Below are 26,973 nucleotides of genomic sequence, written 5' to 3'. Positions count from 1 at the left end.
AAAAAAAAAAAAAAAAAAATTTTTTTTTTTTTTTTTTTTTTTTTTTTTTTTTTTTTTTTTTTTTTTTTTTTTTTTTTTTTTTTTTAAAAAAAAAAAAAAAAAAAAAAAAAAAAAGGTGAAAAGTGGTCCTAATTTAAAATGTTAAAAACTAAAATAAAAAAAATCTAAAAATCTAAACAATGAGGTATCCACTGTACGTCCAGCCATTTGTTTCATTTTTAATTATAAGTATTTTTTAATTTTAATTTTTATTTGTTTTAATTGGGATTTTTTTAGCACTTTTTGGAAAAAAATTGGATTTATGACTGCAATTATTTTTTATTTCCTTATCCTTTATTTTTCTCTTTTTTCCTTTTTTTTTTTTAAAAAAAAAATTAAGGATGACGTAAGTTCATCATTTACAAAATGGATTGCAAGATTGTTTTTTCGCAACATTTATTTGACCTAATAGGGCATTGCGCCAAAATGGAAAGAAATAACTATTTTGTACAAAGCATATAAAGGATAGGATTGTTTTATGCTAATTATCCTATAATTAATTATTTGAACAAAATTTTAATCCTAATGCTCAAAGTAAGTGAAGATTAAATGCATATTTGGTAAGTGAATAAATATATTTTATATATATTCGATGAATAACATGATATTATGTCCGCTACAAGTTGAGTGACGTCGACTGACAGTGTTTTAATTACCTCTTCTCCTCATTTCATCTTGATTTTAATGATACATAACTGAGGGAAGAAGGTAGCTGCAGCTGACAAAAGGAAAGTCCAAAAGGCATGAACAATTTGTTCACTAAAATTCAAAATAATAGAAAAGAGTTCATACTTCATAACATAAGTTAGTAGAAGCATGCTTTTAATAATTGAATATAATGAAGCAGCGTCCACGGAATTGAGGTATAATTCCCTGTCATCTATAACTTGCCGGGTTTTCCAGGGACTTTGAAATGCGACAAGGTGATATTTTGAAGAAGAATGAACTCCATGAATTCTATAAATACCTGTGTCTCTCGGAGAATGCACAACAACCTTTCTTCAGATCATAAAATTCAAATACATCAACACTCTCCTGCTCGAAAGAATGGCTTCGACTCCAAGTTGGAAGCTTGTTTTTGTTGCAATGCTAGTGTTGGAGATGTGGGCGTCTCAAGCCACAGCGCGTTCATTGCAAGATGCATCCATGGTTGAAAAACACGAGCAATGGATGGCACAATATGGACGCTTATACAAGGATAGTGCGGAGAAGGCAATGCGATACAAAATATTCAAGGAGAATGTGGAGTACATCGAGACTTTTAACAAAGCAGAAACTCGATCTTACAAGCTTGGCATCAATCAATTTGCTGATTTGACGAACAAGGAGTTCCAGGCATCTCGTAATGGGTACAAAGTGTCCTCTTACCAAAAGTCACTTAAGGCGTCGTCATTTAGGTATGAAAATGTGACTGCAGTTCCATCGAGCATGGACTGGAGAAAGAAGGGAGCTGTTACTGGTGTTAAGGACCAAGGCCAATGTGGTAGGTTAACCATTGATTATTTTAACTCAATTCTTTTTTATATATTTTATTACTTTGAGAAACAAAATTGATGTTTTTATCGTACTATTTGTACAAAAATTATAGGACGCTGCTGGGCATTCTCAGCTGTTGCAGCCACAGAAGGAATCAACCAACTTTCTACAGGGAAATTGATTTCATTATCCGAACAAGAACTCGTGGATTGTGACACGAGTCAAATATGGGTTGCAACGGAGGTCTAATGGACAATGCCTTCAAATTCATCATCAACAATCATGGACTTACAGCTGAATCTAATTACCCATATGCCGGAACAGATGGGACATGCAACAGCAAGAAGGAATCCTCCCATGCTGCCAAGATTACTGGATACGAGGATGTCCCAGCCAACAGCGAGTCAGCATTGCTTAAATCTGTGGCTAAGCAACCCGTATCTGTTGCTATTGATGCTAGTGGATCCGACTTCCAGTTCTATTCAAGTGGAGTCTTCACTGGAGAATGCGGGACTGATCTAGATCATGGCGTTACAGCAGTAGGTTATGGAACAGCCAGTGATGGTACCAAGTATTGGTTAGTTAAGAATTCATGGGGAACAAGCTGGGGTGAGAATGGATACATTAGAATGCAGAGGGACATCGATGCTGAGGAAGGCCTTTGTGGCATAGCCATGCAAGCTTCATATCCAACTGCTTAAAACATCAAGATTTCGACGTTTCACCTTGTGTATTAAAGGTTGTAAAAATACCTAATCATGCATTCGCAAATACAAATTGTACTATCATTTATACACAAAATCGATAGTCGATATAGGCTATGGTTGCTAGTGATTGGCATAATCACATCAAGTATCGCATTCAAAAGTTAAATCCTATATGTACATAAAAATGTGCTTACAAGAAACTCCGATTCAGGGATATTCCATTGGCTACATTGTGTGATCTCCGTTAAAACTTTGTTGCTAGACTGCATTCTGAATGCCAGCACAAGCAGTTGAGTATTGAATTTCATCTTATTTAGGGGTTTGAAACTGATTATGGTAATCTAACACAAGGGTGGAGCTCTTTAAATGACTTAATTTAACACCTAGCTATTGGGTTGTGTACTCATATAGTATATTTTGCTATGATAAAATAATCATCTATAATAAACAAATTGAGGTTTTATTTATTTATTGCATTATTTTTTAAGCAGGCAAATTAAAATGTCTATGATCACTTGAGATGATATAAGTTATGTACTTACGTTGAGAAGTACAGTGTGACACGACTTATATTTTGATCATAAATAATTTGTTCATAGCCAATATATAAGTGTTGACACCTTATATTGGAAGGTTGTAGTGTTGATCGATTCACAATTCAAATTTATGATTTGTCCTTATCACAGAATTAGTTAAAGGTAACACCAGTACACTTGGAGTGTATTGAACAGATAGCGTGTTGTATTTAATTCTATGGTATGACCGTGCAGAAAATTAAATTCCACTAGACTGTGTATTTCATCTAACCCCTTGACAGGATTATATATATTTTTTCGTGATTTTAATGGTTCTTTGATTCATCAATGGGTGAGATCAATTTGATTGGTCAAATATCTCGACGAGTTGGGAATGTGAGAATGAACGGAGCAGAAACATGAATTCGTATCGAGAACCATCTAGTGATGGCAATTTACCCTGCCCCGTGGCGGGGCGTGGGGCGGGGCGGGGCGGGCCCGTGAAGAAAAAGTAAAAAAAAAAATTAAAAATAATTTTATTTCTAAACAATTCATCCGTTAAAAACTCATTTTAAATTTGAATTTTATTATCTAATAATAACATAATTCGAAACTTTCAAAATGTAAAAAATAAAAATAAATTAAACAGGGCAAAAAGTTGCCCCGTCCCCGCCCCGCCCCCCCCCCCCCCCCGCGCGGGGGGGGGGCGGGGGGGGGGGGGGGGGGGAAAAAAAAATATAAAATAGAAATATGAATGTCCACTTGGATAACAATTATTTAAAAAAATAGTTTACAGAAAGTTGGATCATTTGATTTTCACCACCTGTCAATTACTTGGACAAGTGATCTAGTATGGCACGTGAATAAACATTGATTATGCAATGTTTCAAGAAGTAATTAGAAAGAAGAGTATTGAGTTTCTATTTATGATATGCACAACTGAATTAAAGATGTGTCAATTACATGTAAAAAAAAAATAAAAAAAAAAAAAAAATTAAACAGGGCAACAAACGGGACAAAAAGTTGCCTCGATGAGGAGGGATTTTGGCCAAACGGGGCTGGGTGGGGGTGCCCCGCCCCGAACCCACCCCGTTGCCATCACTAGAACCGTCACCCTAAAAATGGGTAGAGTAACTACTTAAATATTTTCTGTTGAACGGTTAAAATCTGAGTTTAGTGTTTAGTGACGACTAAACTTTGACATCTGTGATTAGTTCACAGGACCATTGAAGAAAATAAAACTTAAGTTAGTGAGAATAATTAGAGGGGTAAAACGATCATTTATGCTCGTACCTAATTATTGGATCTTGGATGGAGATAAAATATGTATATGGCAAGTCAGAGGAAAGTATTACAAATTTATTAGCTTTTATAATCTTATGCATTCCAAGAGTTCAGTGTTTTGACTTTAGTGAAAAAAGGAAAGACTAATAAGTAGATTAGGTGGTCTATAGTCAACTAGACAATATCTAATTATTCGAGTTTGGATAATATATATCCCATCAGGTCCCTATGGTAGCTCCATAAAGTATTAGAACTTAATACGGTAATTATAATAGTTTTGGGCTTAATTGTAATTACAATAAAGTTTTGTACTTAGTCGTAATTACTATGAAAATTGTAAACTTAATTATAATTGTAATTAAAGTTCTAGAACTACACATGTAATTAGATGTAAACTAATTAGATTTGGAATTTAATTAAAACTCCTACTTTGATTTTAATTAGAACTCCTATTTGAATGTGGAATTATTATTGTATTAGGATTGAAACTTTTTTATCTCTATAAATATATATTAATTGGATCCTAGACATCCTATGAAATGGAATTGTACAACATTCATAATACACAATTCCATGGTGTTCAAATTTTGGAGAGAGAAAAATTTATTTTTCTTGATTTTTCAATTGTCTAGTTCAAGAATTGGTTTCTTAATTTAACTAAAAGAATGTATCCATCCACCGATGTAGTCTTGACTGTGGAGAATACCATAGAAGATTTGGAAGTTTAAAGCATCAAGTTCTTGAAATTAAAATGTTGGAAGTTCGTGATTCAGAATTTATTCAACAATTGATCATCGAATTTAGGTAAAAATTCGAATTCTTTATTTTTGATAGGCCTGAGCAAAAAAATCAAATAACCGATCAGATCAATCAAATCGAACTGACTCTCGGTTTGGTTTCACACAAGTAATTAGTTTGGTTGGTTCTTTAAATAAAACTATGGTGATTTAGTTCAGTAATAATTTAAAGCTTCAAACCGCCGGTTAACCGTACCAACTCAGCCCACTTATATATTTACCTTTTTTAAGACAAATAAAAAATAAAAAATAAACTCTAATTTCATAACTATATCACAATTCCCTCAAATCTATGATGTTGCCGACGAATAGTATTACTGAAATTTTCATTAAGCTTATTATGTTAGTCTTTATCCCCCACTCAAGCAGTCGGGCTACATAATGTATTAAAAGGCAATAAAAATTTTAAATTTTCTGTTGATTAGTCTCTAGTAACCTAATTTTATTTGTTAATCAATAATTCTTGTAATATAAAGTTATTTAGTTATTTTAGTTCTTGTAATTTAATTGGGCCAAAACTTGGACAATTTTTTTTAAAAAAAAAAATTAATTTGAACTAAAAGTCCGAACCGATTAACCAAACTTAACCGAGCCAAACCACTGATTTGGTTCAGTTCGATTTAAGGGTTAGAGTAAGTTGATTTGAGTTGAAATTCACTCAAACCGACTAATTTGATTTTGGATTCGAGTTGGAGTTAAACCGAACCAAACCGGTTTGGTTTGGTTCGGTGCGGTTTAAGAGTTAGAGTGGGTTGGTTTGAGTTGAAATTCACTCAAACCGACTAATTTGGTTTTGGTTTTGGCGGTTTAAGAGTTACAGTGGGTTGGTTTGAGTTGAAATTCACTCAAACCGACTAATTTGGTTTTGGTTTTGGCTTTGGCTTTGACTTTGGCTTTGGCTTTGACTTCGGGTTGGAGTCAAAACCAATCCAAATCAAACTACACCTAGGCCTAATTTTTTATATAACATACACGTGAACATCTAGACGATTTTGTTTTTTAATTAAAGACATTTTTAATTTTTGGATAATTTCGCTTTCGCATTCAAACACTAATTACATGCAAAAACTAGCGACTGTAATCGCTACCTATGAACGTGTTTAATGTGCTCCAAATCCGGTAAATGATCCATGTTTAAGTTCTCCTAATTTTCGGTTTAACATAAAATTTGAATTTGATGCCCTGCACACATGAAATGATAGAAACTAGGAATAAATGAAATTGGCCTACACACGCTAGTGATCAATGTATGATAGAACTGAAAGTTAAAACACTACAAACATATGAAATGCCTGTATTGTTAACAAAACAGAAAACCAATTACAGTAGCAACGTCCACGTAACTGGAATTGTTTCTATTCATACATAACTTGCCGGGCCCATTATGCTTGGAAATTCCTTGTCAAATTCTCAAAAAGGAGATTCACAACATAGTGGCAATGCGTGCATTTTGCGAAAAATAGCTGAAGACGAAACTTGTCACCTATATATGCCTTGTTCTAGTAAAAATATTGTTGCGGGAGCTCTCTCAAAAGGATCTTTAAACGGTGGTTTTCCAGACTCAATCCAACGCACCTTTCTCAACCAATAACCAATCCAATCGGCTCCAAACCACAACCAATTGATTCACCTTGATTGCTATGCAATCTTACCCACGTAGAACAAGAAAGGATGATGATTTATGGCCACAAAGGCTAGGAGAAGACACCACAACGGTATACTATGAAAGAACCACCAATTGCACAGGTTATACAAGCGTTCTGGACACCTTTTTCTCACACAAAAGGGGGACAGCCGGGATTCACTATTTCTTCTCTCAAAATTACACAATTATCATATGAAAGTGGCTAGGGTTATAGCCAAATATATACTCTAGGGTTAGACTTTAAGTTTGGGCCATTAAAGGGGTAAACGGGCCAAAATTCAAGCCATCCATAAATACAATTGGGCCGAGTGTAGCTCATGGACTTGGTTGTTGGACGTATTTCATTCATTGGTCTATGCCTATGAAATAATATTAACCCACGTTAACATCATAACCCGGGATTTATTGGGTATCAAAAATCCAACAAATCTCCACCTTGATGCCCAATAAATCTGCAAATAATCAAAACACACAGTTAACACTTGTATAATCAAGGTAGCCAATATAATTGGATCACAGACCTTACCTTGTGTTTCCAACTTGAAACACATACCATACCTGCTCCATGTACTCACTGGGGCTAAGGTCAAAAACACTCAAGTAGAAGCAAATATTTAACAACAAACAATCAAGAGCAAATATACATGCGATGACGATATACTATAGGATAACACACACAGATCTTTTCAGAAACACGTTCACATAGAACCATAGATTAACACCAAGTCAATCAAATCACGGTCAACCACATATGCAACACATGCACAAATGACCCTAAGAAAAGATCTCACCACACTTATCATATCCCATTCGTGTTGCTCACACCTCGAGAACACATATCTCCTCTCATCACCCACCAAACTCACTAGACTTATCACTCAACTCATGTCTAACTGGTAAGTCACAATAGATCCTAAGTCCACGGGATAATCCTCTATCTCCACATTACTTCTCCCAACCTATGTGGATAATGGGTCTCCACCTAACAGAAGTGATAGAAGTGCCTCTCTCACACTCCAACTGACTAGGGTCTCTTTCCAGATAAAGGATCCTAGACATTTGATCACTTCGCCACTCGTGATCCAAATGTCACACTCCACAACCCCGGTACAAACCACCATGTACCCCTAGGCATCTATACTCCACCTCACCAAAAGACACACAACACACTGCTAATGCATCCTAACCCATTATGCATGAAAGCAATTACACCAAGTAATCCTAATGTCTCAAATTCATGCAAATACACATATCAAATACATTGAAATGTAGCAGATAATCATGCAACAAAATTTAGACAATCACACACATGCAGAAAGGATCACACACAGATGCATATGCAGTGATTAGGTTTACATTTAATAAACCTCACTGGGGTCATAACTCGACCCCTTAACCAAATTCATCTCACCTCTCATCTTACTCTTCAACTTATCTTTCTTCTTGGGACAGTCCCTAATAAAGTGTCCAGATTTACCACAATTGTAACACCTTCTATCACTAGACTTGTCTTGTCTCTTGCCCTTCTTCTTACTACCCTCATCACTCGAGTCACTACTCAAATCACTACCGTCTTGAGTTCTACCCAAATTCATCTGCTTAAACTTCATTCTACTCCTCATCATATGTAACTCGCCACTCCTCTTATCCTCTTTTTCAGCCTTAATCTCCATCTCCTTACTCCTAAGTGAGTCTATAACAATATCGGGTGTTAAGGTGTCCCTACCGTACTTAATTGCATTCTTAATTTCCCTATATGAATCGAGGCATGGAATTAAGCAGGATAATAGCTTTATACGTTTCAGATACCTCTTCATCACAATTAACGATGTCTTGAACTAATTTGTTAAAGACATCCAGATTATCATCAAGATCCTTTGAAGGATCCATTTTAAAGCTGAAAAATCGTTCAAGCAAGTACAATTTATTAGGAGTTGACTTAAGCAAATATAAGTCCTCCAACTTTTCCCAAAGTTGTTTTGTAGAATCCAGTTTTCCTACTTTCTCAAAACAATATCAGACATGTGTAAAATAATTAAAGTGTATGCAAGTTCATCATACTCTTCTTTTTGTACTTCTGTTAAATTTGCAGAAAATTTGCCATCTATAACCTTTAAAACTTTTTGTTGGACCAAAATACCCTTCATCTTTTGTTGCCAAATTGAAAAATCTCATTTCCCATTAAAAATTTCAACTTAAAAACATGAAGACATTTTTAAAAAACTAGAACAACCAAAGCACAGATATGTCACACAAAGTTATCCTACGGCCGCAATATACACCATTCTAGATTCTCAGGGTTTCGTAAGATTCACGATCTTAGATCAAGAAAATGTTCGAACGGGACAAGTCCAGGTGTTCTAACAGGAAAATCAATGCAACACGAAGGTATGTAAACAAAAGTTCGAATTTTCACGCAACAAGTCTCACACAGTGACTGTATGACGGGTAAAGCACAAAATCAACTACCAACTTGCAATCAAAACTCAACACTTCAAAAACAGAGCAAACAATTCCTAAATTTTCTAGCACAAGCAATAGTTGTCAAACAATGACAACCCCTAATCCTAACGATCAACCCACACGATGATCTGCTAATGTTGAAATTTAAACTAAATTAAGCCAATATACCAGAGCGGACCTATCTGAATCCGTAAATTACGAGAGTTGCAAATTTGTCACTTTAGGACCACCACTATTCGTCCTAAAGTTTCTGGAAACTGCAGCAACCAAAAAAACCACGATCGAGTCTCGAACACCCAAAGAACAACGCTGTCCAGATTCTACTGCGTACCCTGAAATAGAAAACTTTCAACACGAAAAATGTCAGAAATAATATGAGGAACAAATTGCATGAAGAGACCGTCGCCAAACAATGCTCCATGCGCCCTCACGCGCGGCTCCTTCCCTATGCACGTGGGCCGCACGCTCCGACCTGTAGGGTTCGCCTCCTCCTGCACGTCACGCTAGTGGTCTCCATTTTCCCAAACCCCTTCTGGATTGATCAGGAAACGTGAAAAATGGAGACTGGTTTTAATAGTTTTTGGACGGCTTCTTTGATCTGATTTCTGCTGCGTTTCTGCCGATTTTCTGGATGATTTCTAGTAGATTTCACGAGCCAAAACCTTCACCTTGAAACTCTGATACCAATTGTTGCGGAAGCTCTCTCAAAAGAATTTTCAAACAGTGATTTTCCAGGCACAATCCAACGCACCATTCTCAACCAACAACCAGTCCAATCGGCTCCAAACCACAACCAATTGATTTACCTTGGTTGCTATGCAATCTTACCCACGTAGGACAAGAAATGATGATGATTTATGGTCACAAAGGCTAGGAGAAGACATCACAAAGGTATGCTATGAAAGAACCACCAATTGCACACGTTATACAAGTGTTCTGGACACTTCTGGACACATTTTTCTCACATAAAAGGGGGGCAGCTGGGATTCACTATTTCTTCTCTCAAAATTACGCAATCATCATATGAAAGTGGTTAGGGTTATAGTCAAATATATACTCTAGGGTTAGGCTTTAAGTTTGGGCCATTAAAGGGGTAAACGGGTCAAGATTTAAGCCATCCATAAGGAATACAATTGGACCGGGTGTAGCTCATGGACTTGGTTGTTGGACTTATTTCATTCATCGATCTATACCTATGAAATAATATTAATTCACGTTAACATCATAGTCCGAGATTTATTGGGTATCAAAAACCCAACAAATATATCATTTTCAAAGTGCCATACAAAGTGGAATACATACATATAGATTTGCAATTTGATCAGAAAATTATTCTTGCTCTTTTGTTAGTCTCTGGGAAATATTCTTGTCTGGCAACTTCGAGCAGCCTTCATGAAGCATCCATTGCTGAGAGATACGAGCATTGGATGTCGAAATATGGGCGTGTGTACAAAGAAAATGAAGAGAAGGTAATGAGATTCAATAAATTCAAAGAGAATGGTGAATTCATCGAGTCTTTCAACATTGCAGGAACCATACAAGCTAGGCATTAACGAATTTGCTGACATGAGAAATGAAGAGTTTCGCGCCTCTCGTAATGGATACAAGAGGTCGTCCCATAAAAACTCATCCAAAGCAACATCCTTCAAATATGGAAATGTAACCACGTTGCCCTCAAGCATCAACTGGAGATCGAAACGAGCTGTCACTAGAATAAAAGATCCAGGCAAATGTGGTAGGCAAAAGTTTATACTTGGCAAATAAGACATACTGGAAAAAAATCATTTGTTGAAAAACCAAAAATTACAGGATCTTGCTGGGCATTTTCAGCAGTTGGAAGGAATCCATCAGCTGAAAACAGAAAAATTAGTTCATTATCCGAGAACTTGTGGATTGTGATAAGAAGAAGAACGAGGGATGTGATGTTGGTCTCTTGGGTGATGCATCTCAATTCAAAGTAGACAAAAATAGCATTTTTTGTTGATCCTCTTAAAATCGTGTACCAGGGAAATAAAAATAGACCTATTATTTCCTCTTGTTTTCGGGTGGATTTATTATGCCAGTTGTTGAATAGGTTGGCCGCTTATTCAAAAATAGAGTTATGTGTGTGTCCTCAGGTATTTCAATGTCTCTAGTTTTAGTACCTTTTCTGGTAAAGAGGACAATATCCTATGTACAACATTGTTTCTTGTTGGTCAAATATCATAATTTGTTTTTGTAAAAGAATGAGAAACGAAAACATAGTTAACCAAGGATTTTTTGATGACATCTATGTGAATCAGTTGAGTTTGTGTGGTGGTGGCTTCAGGTGTTCTCAGGCAAGGATTATGAGTTCCGGTGGAGAGAAACTTTGGAGAATTTTCTCCACTGTTTTCCTTGGAATTCAACAACATGGATGGAGTGATTGGTGTTTTTATAAACACTCGGTAGGCGGTGTTGACATGACAATCAACGCTGACGTGGTAGTAGTTATTTGCTTGTTGTAAAACTTTATCCGTCGGTGAATTAACTTTATTTTTTTCTTCAGCGATTATTGGATTTTTTGGATCTTATCTTTTCACATAACCACAGACAATGGAGATCATCGTCGGACAATTGATCACATCATTATTAACATCTTCGTGTACTCGTGCTATGCTACTTTTTATTCTACCGTGTTGATTTTTTTTGAAATAGTAATGAAGTTAGGTCATGTTTGATTGGACACATTTTCCATCAAAATGTGGTGTTTGATTGCTAAATTTTCTAGGGAATTCGATTTCCACATTTTTTCCAACACATGTGCCTTTTCCCTCAAATGGTGGAATTCGGTTTTCCAATTTTTCTTTTTTTCTTTTTTTAATTTTCAGCAATGGAAACAAAATCTATCAACAATTGTAACAAAAAAAAAATTTCATTTAATTGACAATTTTCATGAAAAATAAGACCAAACAAACATCAAAAAATTCAAAATTTCAACATTTTTCACGTAGAAAAATATACCAATCAAATACAATAATTTACAATTCTTAGGAAAATAATTTTTAGACAATTCAATTCTCTAAAATTCGTTTTCAATTCAATTCAATTTCATTTTTACAATCAAATAAACCTTTAATTAAAAATAAGATGATTTGTTTGGGGCATAGCGAGACTTTCAACGTTATGTTCCTCATCCATCTCATTAAAGTCCTCCATATGCCAACTACTCTAGTACTAAGGTCCATGTATCTTGTACCTACTTCAACAAATCATGGAATCTTTCAAATATCAAAAAGTGAAAATTTAATTAGATCAATTCGAACTGGTCCACTATTATTAAATTTATTATAAAAAATGAAAAAGTAAAATCCTAGTAAGCCCTTTTTCTTCGAATAGATACAACGTTAATTCGATTAGACGTCCTCTGTTTTCAAAAACTACTGCAGCTGCTGCGTGTATTGTGGGAAGATGAAAAACACATTCAGCCACAGGCCAAAGTTACAGTTCTTCGCATAATTCTATTTCACTCTCGTTCTCCTCGAAAACTACGAGATCTGCTTCCACCGACTTTTCACCAACAATTTGCCTTTCTTCTCCTTTTTTTCATGTTTTTCAATTACTAATTCTTGTTTAAATCTCTTTAGTGGAATTCTCAAATTTTCCATAATTTGCAATCAATTTAATTGGGTTCCATTCTAATCATGGATATTCTCTCAATCCCGAATTACCTGCCTTTGTTTTTCATCATGTATTTCGTTCTCTACCTCAATGCCTACTTCATCCTTTTCCGGACCTGGACCCGGAAGCTCCGACCCGAAGCTTGTAGCTGTATTATTTCTCTAGCTCACGGCACTCCAGCCGTGTTTCTAGCCTCCTACGCCATATTATCTGACCCGAATCGAAACTTCGATTCCACGAACACGTCGTTTCAGAACCTTGTCCTTGAATACAGCATTGCTTATTTCTTGATGGATCTTTTGCATTACTTGGTGTTTTACCCAAGAGACGTTCTCTTCATAGGCCACCATATGTGCACTCTCTTCGTCTTCATGACGTGTCGTTACGTGGTTCTCCACGGTGCATATGCAATCCTGGTGCTGTTGATTCTTGCGGAGGTTACGAGCTTATGCCAGAACGTGTGGACCCTGGCTAGTGCGCGGAGATCAGATGTGAAGTTTGCGGCCAAAGTGTATGATTTATTTTCCCCTCCGTTCTATGCTTTCTACTCTGTGGTGAGAGGTTTTGTGGGACCTTATTTTGTTTATCGAATGTTTGTGTTCTATCTGAGTGGGGTCTCGAATCATGTGATTCCTAAATGGGTTTGGATAACATGGATTTCTGTTGTTGTGATGGCTATTTCTGTTAGCATATTGTGGATTTCAAATCTATGGATTCAGTTGTATAGTGACAGAACGAAAAAAGTTGAACAGGAAAAAAATAGATAGAAATGGAAAAATTTGAATTTGGAGGGTTTAGTTCCATTTATGTAATGATCTCAAAGGTAAATGAATGAAATATTGTTTCTTTTCAGTTTCTCTGCATTATGCTAAGTGATTGTTGCATTATTAAATGTATTTGTGGAATTATACGATTTTAACTTAAACATAACTTACACGTTCTGCACTGATGAATGTCTTTGTAGTTTTGTTGTGATGTGTTTCTCCGATTGGTGTAGTGAATACTCAGTGGTTCCGTGTAGCTTATATTAGACCAAGAATTTTTGCCGATTATGATTGCCTTAAATGTTTTCTGGATTTGACATTTGATAGAGAGATAATCAACATTTACTAATCATCTTGTTGAAGTGGTTAAAATTTATTGTTTAGGTGGAAAGATTACAATTCGTAGTTAAATGCTCTTGCTTGTTTTACAGTTTCCCTTGTCAGCTTATTCTAGTTATGACCACTGACAGGATAGAAAGCCTTCTTCAATCTTGGGGCGGTGTTTACGATTGTATCCTATAAGGTAGTTCTTAACAGTCACAAAGTAGACAGGTTAATTATCGTAAGTTACTTGATTTAGGCTACTTTTATACACATCTTCAGGTTGACTAAACATTGAGGAATAGCTGATCAAGAATATAGTTTTTGGTATTTATGTCAGTTGCTGAATGTAAAGCTAAAGAAAATATTGTTTTGGTATAATGCAGATGCTTAAATTACTCAAAATATGAGTTCTTGTGGGGCAGCCTTTTATCTTGAGGGAGGGGTGGGGTGATGGCATCATGTTTGTAGATATGAAATATTTTTATTGTTTGTAACGAAGGAAAGACTTGATCTATTTTCATTTTTGGTGGCAAAATGATGTGTGAACTTTTTGTCCAGACTGAAACTTGGGGTAATTTTTCAAATCGGACTTCTCCCTTCTCTTTGTGCTGAGAAATTCCATGTTTTTTGTTGGATTTTTTGTTTTTTGAGAGTTGTTATACAAGATCCCTCCTCCTCCTCCTCCTCCTCCTCCTTACCTTCAGATCAATTATTGTTTGATATTTATCTATCCGACGTTTACACTTAGGAACAGACTATGTACAGCTAAAAGCTTTGTAATAAAATGCTGCAGGGAAATGAAGGGTGGCAATGTTTGATATAGTTATGTTTATAATCAAAATAAAGGTACATAACAGAAACAGTTTATTTCTCTTCAGCTGGTTCCATAACATTTTAAGTAGCTTGTTGGAGATGCTGGTCTAATGCCTATCAGACAGGACTCGCGGACTTCCCAAGACATTATTAGGGCATTGTTATTGCTGTCTTATTCATTTTCATTCGAATTTGCTTTTAACCAACTTGCAGAGATACTTAATAGTAGAGGTGATAGTCTTTCATTTGCAGTATGATGTTTCTTAGCCCTCCAATAGTTGATAATATCATCAAAAGAAGGCCACATATGATGCAAATCTGGAGAAAACAGATCCATTAGGCATGCACAATAAATCCAGTAACCCTTGAAAACTCCCAAATAGAGTATTTCCTTCACATACCCAATTAGTGAACGAAGATAAGCTGAATTTTTTCAGTTTGTAGATAGCAAGCCACATTACACAAGGGAGCTGGAACAAGGTACATCAGCAAATTTTGCAGTTCATAAAATTTATCATCGTAGTGTTTTTTTAAGACATTAAATCAGAAGTAGACTAGTACTGATAATAACACTTATGAAGTATGTTGTTGGGGCAAAAGCAAATCCACCAAAAAACCAGAGTAAATTGCCGAAGAAAAGGTTATGACAACGAACATTGTGAATGCTGAAACGATACAACACATATGTTAGACACATAACTATTTCATTTCACCACGTACTCACTGAAAGATAATATTACTAACCCACATATATGTTGCGGGAGATAAGCCGAACGATAAAGCTGGACTTGAAATGCAGCTTCTTCACCAAAATGGTTTCTATCATGTCAAAGACTGGCATTGCATGCATCTGCAATTGAAAATATGATAAGCCTGTGACATAATAGACGAATAAAAGAATCAATTCTAACTGAAGTTATGTTATTCATAACGAAGAACAATGATCTCAAAATTACTGTGATTACTCCTGGTAACTTCCCATGACATGGATGACAACAAACGTGTTAGCTGCTGCGATATGCCATGCAGGTTTTTAAGGATATTGTCCTCTACTTTGTTTTTAAACATCCTGTAGCCAATTAGAGCAACTGGGAAATAGCAGAGGGCAACAATGAATAGGCTACCAGCACCCCTCTCCACAGGGTTTCTTTCAAGGCTTTTCTGGTGTTGAAGGGATTGTTGCTTGGATCTCTAACACCACATTGTGGCCGGCATACGCAAAAGCTACGTCGCCCAAGACAGTGAAGAAATCAAACACCGTTCCAGCTCGGCTAGAGGCCGGGTAACCATATTCAACTCCCGGTTGTATGCCCTTGTGAAGAGAAGCTGTCCAAGCAATGGTGGAATATCTGTATGTAGAAATACAACCAATTCTCATAATTTCCAATTAAGAATGTTATTCTATTTAAATATTTCTTTTTATTCTATTTTCCATGCAGGAAACAGAATATTCTAAAGAATGTTATTAAAATGGAGAAAGAAGGGAGGGCATACGTTGAAGACATGACTGCTGCTGCCAAAGAGACCCCGGAGATGGAGTTGAAGTTTGGAAGGTGGGAGAGGATGAAATGAACCAAAGTGAATATCATTATGAAGTAAGTAGTTTTGATGTGTGTGCAGCTACCACATACTGTTTCATGGAATTTCTTGAGCGACTTTCCTCCAGTGACCATGTATACTATGTTGACTCCCACTTCAACAATTAATTGTTGGGGTACAACAATGTAAAGACCTAGCTTTTTACCAAATGCATGCTGCCCCAGTTCGTGGTAGCAATCAAAATGTTTTCCCAGAACCATTTCATGCATCTCAACCATTTGCCATGAGGTGTATAGAGATGATCCATGAGAGAATAAGAAGAACCACACCAAGTCGCCTAAATTAACGTCCATAAATTGATAGATGAAAGGAAAGTGTTAATGAATTGTTTTATTGAATTGACAGTTACATACCATCCAAGAGCTGCCATGGTGTAGGGAAGACTCAAGACTTCTGCACTGACCATGGCTGTGATGTCGTGAAAAGCTGAGTATCACCATTTTGCATTACTTGAAGAAGTGACTGGTAGCCAATCGTCAATTTCCTTTTCCTCTTTCTGATTTGTAAGCATTCTGCAATCAGCAGAATTCTCTTCAATAATTAATTCATTAAAAACTTAACTTTTCCATTTTAATTTTGCGATTTATATTTTTCATTCTGCTTATCTACAAGACTACAACCTATATTCACTAATGTTTCATCTGTAATACCAAAGAAAATTAAAGAAGATGCAGCTATAGTTGTTCTGGTTTATTGATAGATAGGTTGCAGAATAGATGATGATCTGTATGATCTATGTCACTGCCTATTGAAAATTGTTGAAGTTCTAATGTCAGCTTTCTTTTTTTGATATCCAGGTATCCACCTTACAGTGACTAAATCATGGAGTCTACACCTTGGCCCCTCAAGCTGCAGACAGGTTAAACCGCAGGTTGTGCCCCAAACTGACCAGTGCTCAACAGCCCCCCAACTGATCTGCCAAAGTGCCAAACAAATCGTTTCCCATCTTTGCACATTGCCTTCCAGTATAGCTCCTGCCTTTCAGGATAAATCCTGCCTTCCGGGAAAATATCTGTCTTCCAAGAGCCTTCCAGGAATCGAATTCACGACCTCTGATCTGCCAGCCTTGAAGCGCCATCATCTTTGCCAGTTGGGATGTGCCCTGGGGGGCTCGTGTGAATTGTAATTCATTCTATAGAAGTGGGACCATGCCCTCCACCCCCCACTCACAAAAAAAAAAAAAAAATCATGATCTAAATACAGACTACGAGGACATGGATTTGCAATGAATTCACAAAAGGATAAGGACAACTGCAAAAATCGGTTTCCTTAATAGTTTTTAATTTGTTCCTTCATCCCAAAGTCATTAAAAGAATCATACATTGTTGCTTCTAAAAGTTGTCCGACCACTCTATAAATTGGTTTTGATTGTTGCGTTGGGACGAAGAATTATTGGTTTTTTAACAAATCCATACCCAAAAAGTGCCAATATGCCGTCATAGCTTCAATAATTCTTCATTTGACAACTTGTTTTACCTATTAATTGGTTGTTAAGAATGCATATCATATTGCAACCCTTTTCACTTCAATTTCGTCGGTATTCAATCATTGATGCAACGGCAATCAATATGTTGACCTCAAAATCTGGCCGAAAAAGTCCCGACCATGTCCTCATCCACCTAAGCGTAACTTGCACGGTGGAACACGCTGTTAGGGTTTAAAGGCCTGATGATCAAGTCAACTACCAAAAGGAGAAATAATGAGTACAAGAGAAAAATGTGATGGATTTTGGCTAGGGATTAGAGTACTTATCTTGACTGTGAAGTGGGCTCGTGTATATGTATAGGAAACTAAATGGACCAAAATGGGCCACAGTCATTGAAATCTAAGTCAAAATACAAGGATATGTTTAATTTGATTAGTGCAATCTAATTGTCGAGTTGGCCAATGTGAGACTCCCTCTACCAATTGCATACCACGTAATTTATACATATAATTCAATAAATTCACAACTAATACTAAAATGAAATGAAAACTGTGGAGGAGAACCTTTTTATGTTACAAGGAATATGCTACTTGTACATAATACGGTATCCATAACGGTGTCCACCCCCTCACATAGAGGAAGACCCACATTGGATAAATTATATTTTATTCGAAGTAGATCCCCCTGAAAATGGTGGACACTGTTATGAATACCCTGATATACTTATAGCATCACCCTTTTTGCAAATACATTCAAGTTTGGCACATCGAATATGTTAGAAAACACGAGTCGGCAGAATGTTTGGCCGATGGTTTCACATTCTGTATGCTGTAAGCCCGTGACATGAAAAAGACATTAGGCGAGTTCCCAAGACGACAAATCCCCAACAAAGCAAAGGCCCACCCTCACATCATTTACACTTTTCTTACTCCAATCCTTCCAAGATTTTCCAACTCAATTTCAGAATTCAGACGTAAAGAATACATTATTATATTTATATGTTCAATAATCCATATAAGTTATAACAAACTCCAGCCCCACATTAAATAAATAAAAATAAAGAAACTTAAAATATCATAAAAATGTATATATCTACAGCTGCAAAGGTACATCAATTTGAAAACAGCTTTTCTTCTGTACCAAAACCCACTATGGTTTTGAGTTTTTGGGTTCTTCAAGTTTCGCTTTTTGCATTTGGGGTGGTGCCAAATGTAAGAGGAGAGCTGGTACATAACGTTAGTAGTATTTTCAGAGGTAAAGAGTTAACCAATGGTTGCAATTTGTTTCAAGGAAAATGGGTGTTTGATGCTTCATATCCTCTATATGAATCCTCAAGCTGCCCCTTCATAGACCCGGAATTCGATTGCCAGAAATATGGTCGACCCGATAATCAGTACCTCAAGTATTCTTGGAAACCCGACTCCTGTGACTTGCCACGGTAAATCGATACATAGATGGTGTGTGTGTTTTTGTATGATAATTCAATATTTGAAAACTTCCTAACATTTTTATGTTGTTATGATTTATTAAGATTTTGAATTCCATCATTAAGAGAAGTCGTCCAAGCCCGTATATATTGATCCATATTTTCATCTTTATATCCCTCAACATGATTCAGATTTGATGGAGAGGATTTTCTTGCAACTTGGAGAGGGAAAAAGATTATGTTTGTTGGTGACTCACTGAGTTTGAACCAGTGGGAATCTCTATCTTGTATGATTCATGCTGCTGTACCAAATTCTAAGATCAGCTTTGCAAGGCAGCAGTCACTTTCTTCCGTGACCTTTGAGGTCAGTAAACACATTAGTGAATAAGACTCGACCATCAGCATTTTACGTAGGTTCTAAAAATCTGATTTTAACCCATAGTGTAAGAATTTAAGAAAAGTGCGTTTTTGGTCTTCTTGGGTGAAGAGTTAAGAGCACGATTTTGACTTTATTTTTTATTTTATTTTATTTTTTGGCCCAAAATTGGTTAAATCTGTCATCTCAGTGGGTTTTTACTGTCTAAAAATGGTAAAACTTTTCTACTTTGTAACATTTAATCTAAGCCAAACATGCACAAAATTTCATTCAGTTTTTTTCCCTATTTGGTGGTGACAGCAATTAATTGCATGAAATTATAAGTATTATTGTCTGTACCACACAATCATTACCCAATCATTGAGTAGTTAGTTTAAGTTGGTGTTTGGTCACTTTCTATTATTGTAATATGATTAATGAGACCAGATCCACCATTCCCTCAACAAAAAAAAAATAAATGAAATAAATAAATTGTAATTTTATGTGCAGGACTATGGCGTTACTATATATCTTTACAGATCGCCATATTTGGTAGATATAACACGAGAAAGTATAGGCCGAGTTTTGAAACTGGACTCGATTCAACAAGGCAATGCATGGAAAGGAATGGACATGCTCATTTTTAATACGTGGCATTGGTGGACTCACACAGGAAACGATCAAGCGTACGATACATTTTGCTCTATTTTCCTTTTCCTTCTTCACATATATCACACGCACATGCGCATGCATACTCACATCCATACACATACGTACGTACCAATATACACACCAATCATGCTTGGTGTACATCGTGATTGACATCATTGTTTACACTCTATCACATGGTATTAAACCATTAGACAGTTTAAAAAGTCAACAGTTTTTTCATCTAATTATTCATTGACAACAATGGTAATATCAACAACGATGTAAAAGTAGAGTGTACAAATGACGTAATCAGAATATCACTACTATTGCAGGTGGGACTATATACAAGATGGCTCGACCGTGTCCAAAGACATGGACCGGCTAGTGGCCTTCTACAAAGGCTTGACAACTTGGGGTCGATGGGTTGACCTCAATGTTGACCCAACCAAGACTAAAGTTTTCTTCCAAGGAATTTCTCCTACTCACTATAAGTAAGTAAATCAAGAAAGCTTATCAACAAAAAAATCACAAAAAATGAAAAACGCCTAAAATTTGATTGGATTTGAGTAATTTACAGGGGTAGAGATTGGAGTTCAGCATCAAAGAACTGCAATGGTGAACAACTACCATTATCAGGGTCGACATATCCTGCGGGAACACTTCCAGAAGTTATTGTTGTTAACAAAGTATTGAGTCGGGTCATGAAACCAGTATACCTACTCGACATCACAACACTTTCCCAGTTAAGGAAGGATGCTCATCCATCGGCTTATAGTGGTGATCATTCGGGTGTTGATTGTAGTCATTGGTGCCTTCCAGGATTGCCTGATACTTGGAATCAACTTTTGTATGCAGCTCTCACAACGTAAGAAGAATTATTTTGCTAGCTACAGTTTTCTTAACTGTTGAATTATTTATAGATTTGTTGTACATTGGCGGGATTCTTCAAAGTGAGAACCCCTGCTTATTTATGAAACTTTGTTTGGGATGTAATAAGGTTAGGTTTTTGTACCTATGTTTTTCCCTTGCAACTCATATATAACAGTGATGTTAATACAAGAGTTATCGCTCATTACGTCTTTACTTTGTACATGCTTATTGTCAATTTTTGACTCGATATGCAGACCTTAAGTTCGCAAACCTAATCAACTAAAATTTGAGATATGACAAATTTATGTTCTCAAATAGATTTGGAACGACTAATTAGATTTCCTTAGACGTGAAAAAGGATGTTAGAACATGTTACGGTTAATTCGAGCCCACCAACCAAAACTCCGAAATCTGAATTGAAGATTTTACTATTTTTACATGCCAAAAATGCATTAAATATAAAATCAGGTTAAGGAAATCTAATATTCAAAGAACCATTCATTCCTCATATTCGCTAATCTAAATTAATGTAATCTATCAGTAGATTTAATTTAGGAGTGTCAGATGTACACACACTTTTGTACAAAATGATTTACTTACACTCACAATGGGAGGTTGGGAACCACATGTTGGCATTTTTTATTTCATTATTCCTAGCATAAAAACAAATGCGCTCGGGTCAATTTTTTCTTCACCTTTCCAAGTATATCCTGAAATGTTGTTTTCGAGTATAAAGCCTTGTCATGCAGTACTCTGGCGGAGTTACTTTACAATACGAGTGAACAACTTGCAAGAGGGTGCAATTTGTCTTGTGGCCACTGGTTGTCCAATTCTTCATTTCCTCTATGAATCTTCAAGCTGTCAATTTATTGATCCCGGGGTAAGGTTGCCAAAAACATGGCCATCCTGATGAAAAAATACCTTCAGTACTCTAGTAAACCTGATTCTTGCAACTTACAAAGGTAAATCATTCCCAAACGAGCTTATAATCGCCAACTAATGGCTGTTTTATAACTCTTGAATAATGGTTCCTTCAAGGTCTTATGAAGCTGACTTCCTAAAGGGATGGAAAGGAAAGAAATTAATGTTTGTAGGTTACTGAGTTTGAACCAGTAGAATTATATAGACAGCATGCTCCATGCATATGTTCCAAAGGCCAGAACCACCTCGTGTTTCTAGAGTGACGTTTCAGGCCAGATTACTTGGTAAACTTACTACCCACTTATTATTGTAGAATCCACTGCTTATAAGCACTTAAAATCAATACCAAAAAAACACAGTCAAATAATCATGAATCTCATTGACTTAATATTTGCTCAATAATGTTTTAAAATATGATTTACCTAAAATTTACCGTTGTCGATGAATGGCGGACTATGGAGTGACCACATATCTTTATCTGACACTATGCTTAGTGGATATAATGCAAGAAGCAAAAGGTCGAATGCTTAAATGCGATTACATTCAACAAGGCAATGCATGGAGAAGAATGGAGATGCTGATATACAACAATTGGCCTTGGTGGACACAGACGGGAAAACCTCGCACTGCATGGCTTTAGTATGGAACATACACGATAGTCCCAGCATTAAGGATCAATGATAATGATGAAAGAAGACAATTAAGCATGATCCTTTCTCACCATAGCTATTTTGCATTTCTGAAGGGATTTCATCCAAGATGGTTTTATGTAACCAGAGATATGGACCGTCTTGGGGCATTTTCCAAACATTTGATAACTTGGGTTTGATGGGTTGATAAGAATGTTGATCCCTATGAAACAAGTCTTTTTCTAGGGAATTTCTCCCACTCACTATCAATAAGCACTCTATGATACCTTTTAATCAAAAATAATACTATCTAACACCAATATTATTGAATATCAGTTAGGAGTCAACGTATCATACATCTTATTAAATAGATCATAATTCCTTGTATATAATTGAACTTGTGATTTAATATCACTAAAGCTACTTCCTAGACTGGTGTTAAACACCAGTGATACTAAATAGCATTACTCTTTAACAAAGGGATAATTTTTCTCTTTGCATTTTATCCTTATAGAAGATTTGACCTAGAGTTGAAAAACACACTTGTTCAGAATAATCATGGACAGCCTAATGTAGAGGATCAAAGCTTTTTACTTAACAGCCGGGAAATTCCATTGCTCAAAATCACCTTAAATACGTGAAACAGGGTCCAGGTATGAGGTTCAAAATCAAACTGTGTAGGGGTGCAACAACCAAAGGATCAGCCTATCTAGCACGGTTGCCGCCAGCTGCAGCCATTGTCAACAGAGTATTGAGTACAGTAAAGAGACCAATTTACCTGCTAGATGTCAAGACTCTCTCACAGCTAAGAAAAGATGCTCACCCTACGAAATATGGTGGAATCTATTCGAGTATTTATTGCAACCACTGGTGCCTTCCAGGATTGCCAAACAATTGGAACCAACTTTTGTATGCAGCACTTCTTATATGAGGATGACTATTTAAATTATAGTAGCTGACTGATTTCAAGCAGGAACGCGTCGAGATATATCAAGTATAGACTAAGAATTCATACTCTCTTATGTTACCAGCTATTCAAGAGGTTTCTGATAATTTATCTTCATAGCTGAATTACTAGTTAATGAAAATATCAGCCTTGAATCCTAATTAGCTTGGGTCTGAAAAATTCAGAAGAAAATAAGAAGGGATCAAGTAATAGTAGTTTACATTAGAGAAAGGTCGCATACGAGCATGTAAAAGCAATCAGTTTTACAAACCCACTAATAAATGAAATACTCTGTAGACAATTTGCAAAACCATAGCTCCTGATTGAAAATTGACATGTAAAAACCAAAAGTCCAACCATTAAAGATAGAAACCACTTGGAGCCAAAAAAAAAAAATTATCTTTTTAAGCATAACAGTGCATGGAAATTTGGCAGGATTGAAGTACAAGGGGGAAGAATGGAAGAGGAAACTAACTTTTTGTTACTGATTGACATGGAAACTTAATAACCAACATAAACAGCTGCATTTACGATGTAACAGTCATCATTCTTATCTCCCATTTCTTCCACATGCACACCACTTGAGCATATTAGTCCACCATCCACAACCTCAACATTTGATATTGCTCCACTGTGTTATGTAAAAAAGGTCAGAGATATTCAATTACCCATGATGAACAGCTATGAAGAGAATACTATAACTCAAAGTGTAAGATACTTACTAAGGGAAAACTGATTTGACCTTCTCAATATCCAAAAGATGCTGGAGAGGTCGAGGAACTCCCAGCTTAATCTGCAGTTTCATCTCATCAAAGGAAACACCAGGTATAGACCCTGTACCCAAAAACAAAAAGTAAAATATCTCCCCACTTGAGGCAATAATTTAACTTATAAATGGAGATAACATCGCATGAAAATAATCAAGGCAACAAAAGCAACATGCAAGTATGTAACAGCCTACACCAAACCAAGTCATAATGTAGCACAGGCCTAAATAGGGACAATGGGTATATGATCTTGCATTTACAGATAAAAAATTTGATCTAGTTTACATCCTTCCAGTTTTCTTGAGGTAAAAACTGAATCTTGATCAAGAGCCAGCATAACTAACAAATTACCGTTGTTCAGTAAATAAAAGTAAAAACAGATAAATTATTCACATATAAATTCCAATTTTATGGACAAAATGTAACGCGAAATGAACTTCCTGCAAAATGATAAACATCTGATAAATAGCAAGCATGCTTCCAAAAATCCCATTAATAGGATCGAAATCTCAAGTTGAACACTGTAACAATTTAAGTGAGGAAATAGGAGCCGATCAGATTTCCCAAAAAAAACCATTTCTTCATGAAAATAGAAAAATGGAAGAAAGAAACTCCTACCATCTCGATTCCTGCACCCGGAAAATTACAAAATAAAACATTCCAATTAATCAAGTTCTTTGACATGGATTCAATACACATTAATCAAACAACAGTAAATTATAGTTGCTAGATTTCAGCCAACAACTCCACATATACAATGATCATGAGCCACAGGCCCACAATACTTACATACCAACCAGCTATCAAGGAAAAACAATCATTTAGGTCATGTATCTATTACATCACTACTAATCTTATATACAGGTTACATAAATTCACAAGAATATACGGATAGCCCCAAAAGATATCATTAAAACAACAAATATGAACAAGAGGAAATACCTCTCCTGAAAGCAGGGATTGAATTAGAAGAGATAGCATCCCTACAAGCCCGCATTGCAGCTGACGTAATATCCTGCCTGTTTGTCCATCAAAATTTTCACATCGAACACCAAACATAAAAATGTGTCTTCGTGTGAGCGAGCGTGTGTGGTGAGATGAGAGATGAGAGGATTGATTTACCCATGTTGATCATAGCCAACACCCATTTCCACAAATAGGAGCTTCATCGAAGAATTTGGCACGGAGTCAACGGTTTTCACTGCACTTTGATCACTGGCCATTGCCGCCATCGTAACTGTAATAGGAAGACGAATTGAAGGGCAGCAAAAGGAGGTCTTATTTGAATTTCTGAGTTTGCAATGTGAAAATTGAAAATTGACAAGATTGATCGAACCGAAACTCCTCGAAGAAGAGAGAATTGGGGAAATTGCAAAGTCTCTAGAATTAGAAAGAGCCGTCATAATAATGTTGGGAAAATTGCAAAGCCCGTTTTTCTTTTAATAAAAGTAGTAGTTGTTTAGTAAATCGGATTTTTAATAAATTTTATTAAAAGTTGATTATATATATGATTTTAATAATTATAAATTTAATTAAAATTAATAGTTGTTTTTAACTTAGATTAAAGTTCATATTTTGGGCCCCGTTTAGTAGTATTTTTTCACTCCAAAAAATTAATTTTTTTGACCGTTATTTCACTATTCTATCCTTCATTTTTTATTTTTTCACTTACATATGGCCCCCACTTTTCTTCTAACGATCAAAAAATCAATTTTCAAAATCACTGTCAAACGCCTTTTTAATTTCCCACCAAACAAACAGGGCTTAACATAATCCAAAGATTGTGCTCTTTCATATAAAATCCTTACTATTATGCCCTTGTTTGAGTCCCATTTTTTTATGGAGAATGTGTGGTTAAAAAATAAGAAAAAATTTTGAATTTGCGTGTAATATTATTTATTGAAGAATGTGTGGTTGAAATGATGTCAAATCACTGTAGAAAAATTCATTTTCTCAAAGAATGGGGATCAAACAAGCCCTATATGTCTTGATACTATATGTATTATTTTTAATTTTTGATGGTTTATTCTAAACCTTTGATAAATTCATATGCGCATTTGAAGTCATAAAGATAAATACCATAATGTTTATTTCTTGTACCACATTTTAATTGTACCTAAATATTTTAATCTATGCTCATTATAGTACTTATATCCTTAACTGTTTTTCATGCCATTATTTGATAACATTTTATGTCCAAAAGTTCGTTGAAATTACGTAAAACAACTCATTTTTTATGATATTTTAAAAACTAGTCAGGTTGATTCTGCATTGTACGTTATTCTAAAATACTTTATAAGTTATATAAAAGTAATATTTGCTACCAATTTGTTGAAGAATTTGGTGAGTTTCGGACAAATTAAAGAAAATAAAATTTAGTATATAATTTTAAGAGAAGAAAATTATACTCAAATTTTACTTTCAATACTCAATTTCTATTATTCAATATTTTTTTAATGATAAAATATTATAAATAAGCAATCTTTTTATATTACATTTGATACATAAAAATTAATTGTTAATAAATAAATTTAAATACTCATTAAAATTTCTAGATGCATAAATATAAATAAATTCATCTATGATAACACTAGATTCATATAATTCAAGATTCATCAAGTAAAAATTTATTGAATCTAGATTAATATTAATGCTAATTAATTGAGAATTAATAACACAAATTTCATAAACGACAATAATTTAGTATTTATTACATATCGAAAAACGAAAAGTAATGCAGTATTGAAATAAAGAAAATAAAATTTAGCATAGAATTTTAAGATAAGAAAATTGTACTCTCAAAAATCAATTTCTATTATTCAAAATTTTTGTAATGATGATATATTATAAATGAGCAATCTTTTTATATTACATTAGATACATAAAAATTAATTGTTAATAGATAAATTTAAACACC

General features: G+C 35.3%; 4 protein-coding genes and 2 pseudogenes across 5 annotated transcripts; 4 read left to right on the top strand and 2 right to left on the bottom strand.

The window, feature by feature from the left end:
* Positions 1 to 1,140: 1,140 nt before the first annotated feature.
* On the top strand, positions 1,141 to 2,327 carry LOC111412831 (annotated as a pseudogene).
* Positions 2,328 to 12,311: 9,984 nt separating this feature from the next.
* LOC111412175 (TLC domain-containing protein At5g14285-like) lies at positions 12,312 to 13,417 on the top strand. The gene has a single exon (XM_023042975.1). It carries the CDS (start codon positions 12,589 to 12,591, stop codon positions 13,330 to 13,332), a length of 744 nt encoding a protein of 247 aa, XP_022898743.1. The 5' UTR covers positions 12,312 to 12,588; the 3' UTR covers positions 13,333 to 13,417.
* Positions 13,418 to 13,537: 120 nt separating this feature from the next.
* On the bottom strand, positions 13,538 to 16,347 carry LOC111412650 (annotated as a pseudogene).
* Positions 16,348 to 18,558: 2,211 nt separating this feature from the next.
* LOC111412172 (protein trichome birefringence-like 37) lies at positions 18,559 to 20,998 on the top strand. Its single transcript, XM_023042972.1, has 5 exons — positions 18,559 to 18,929; positions 19,110 to 19,281; positions 19,783 to 19,958; positions 20,256 to 20,414; positions 20,501 to 20,998. Exons 1-5 carry the CDS (start codon positions 18,574 to 18,576, stop codon positions 20,790 to 20,792), a joined length of 1,155 nt encoding a protein of 384 aa, XP_022898740.1. The 5' UTR covers positions 18,559 to 18,573; the 3' UTR covers positions 20,793 to 20,998.
* Positions 20,999 to 21,278: 280 nt separating this feature from the next.
* Positions 21,279 to 25,472, bottom strand: LOC111412173. 2 transcript variants are annotated; one of them, XM_023042974.1, is made up of 5 exons: positions 25,179 to 25,472; positions 24,999 to 25,075; positions 24,012 to 24,123; positions 23,765 to 23,920; positions 21,279 to 21,699 (listed from the first exon to the last, which is right to left on the bottom strand). In XM_023042974.1, the coding sequence occupies exons 1-4, from the start codon at positions 25,457 to 25,459 to the stop codon at positions 23,791 to 23,793; spliced, it is 600 nt and encodes a 199-aa protein (XP_022898742.1). In that variant the 5' UTR covers positions 25,460 to 25,472; the 3' UTR covers positions 21,279 to 21,699; positions 23,765 to 23,790. The 2 variants fall into 2 exon arrangements, with proteins under 2 accessions (XP_022898742.1, XP_022898741.1); XM_023042973.1 differs by lacking the exon at positions 21,279 to 21,699 and having other exon boundaries at positions 23,591 to 23,920.
* Positions 22,160 to 23,274, top strand: LOC111412649 (protein trichome birefringence-like 37). Its single transcript, XM_023043578.1, has 3 exons — positions 22,160 to 22,353; positions 22,441 to 22,537; positions 22,990 to 23,274. Exons 1-3 carry the CDS (start codon positions 22,160 to 22,162, stop codon positions 23,272 to 23,274), a joined length of 576 nt encoding a protein of 191 aa, XP_022899346.1.
* Positions 25,473 to 26,973: the final 1,501 nt, after the last annotated feature.

This window comes from Olea europaea, chromosome 16 (assembly GCF_002742605.1).
Source record: "Olea europaea var. sylvestris chromosome 16, O_europaea_v1, whole genome shotgun sequence".
Classification (NCBI taxonomy): domain Eukaryota; kingdom Viridiplantae; phylum Streptophyta; class Magnoliopsida; order Lamiales; family Oleaceae; genus Olea; species Olea europaea.
This window is presented reverse-complemented; position numbering and strand designations above follow the sequence as displayed.

Bases quoted from the DNA above. Each gene is read 5' to 3' on its own strand.
- LOC111412175 (XM_023042975.1), top strand. From the start codon at position 12,589: ATGGATATTCTCTCAATCCCGAATTACCTGCCTTTGTTTTTCATCATG.
- LOC111412172 (XM_023042972.1), top strand. From the start codon at position 18,574: ATGTATATATCTACAGCTGCAAAGGTACATCAATTTGAAAACAGCTTT. The intron at 18,930-19,109 runs GTAAATCGATAC...AACATGATTCAG, and splicing joins GACTCCTGTGACTTGCCACG to ATTTGATGGAGAGGATTTTC. The intron at 20,415-20,500 runs GTAAGTAAATCA...AGTAATTTACAG, and splicing joins ATTTCTCCTACTCACTATAA to GGGTAGAGATTGGAGTTCAG.
- LOC111412649 (XM_023043578.1), top strand. From the start codon at position 22,160: ATGGCGGACTATGGAGTGACCACATATCTTTATCTGACACTATGCTTA. The intron at 22,354-22,440 runs GTATGGAACATA...TTCTCACCATAG, and splicing joins CCTCGCACTGCATGGCTTTA to CTATTTTGCATTTCTGAAGG. The intron at 22,538-22,989 runs GTTTGATGGGTT...TACGTGAAACAG, and splicing joins CCAAACATTTGATAACTTGG to GGTCCAGGTATGAGGTTCAA.
- LOC111412173 (XM_023042974.1), bottom strand. From the start codon at position 25,459: ATGACGGCTCTTTCTAATTCTAGAGACTTTGCAATTTCCCCAATTCTC. The intron at 25,076-25,178 runs GTAAATCAATCC...ATGGACAAACAG, and splicing joins GTTGGCTATGATCAACATGG to GCAGGATATTACGTCAGCTG. The intron at 23,921-24,011 runs GTAAGTATCTTA...TACATAACACAG, and splicing joins GTCAAATCAGTTTTCCCTTA to TGGAGCAATATCAAATGTTG.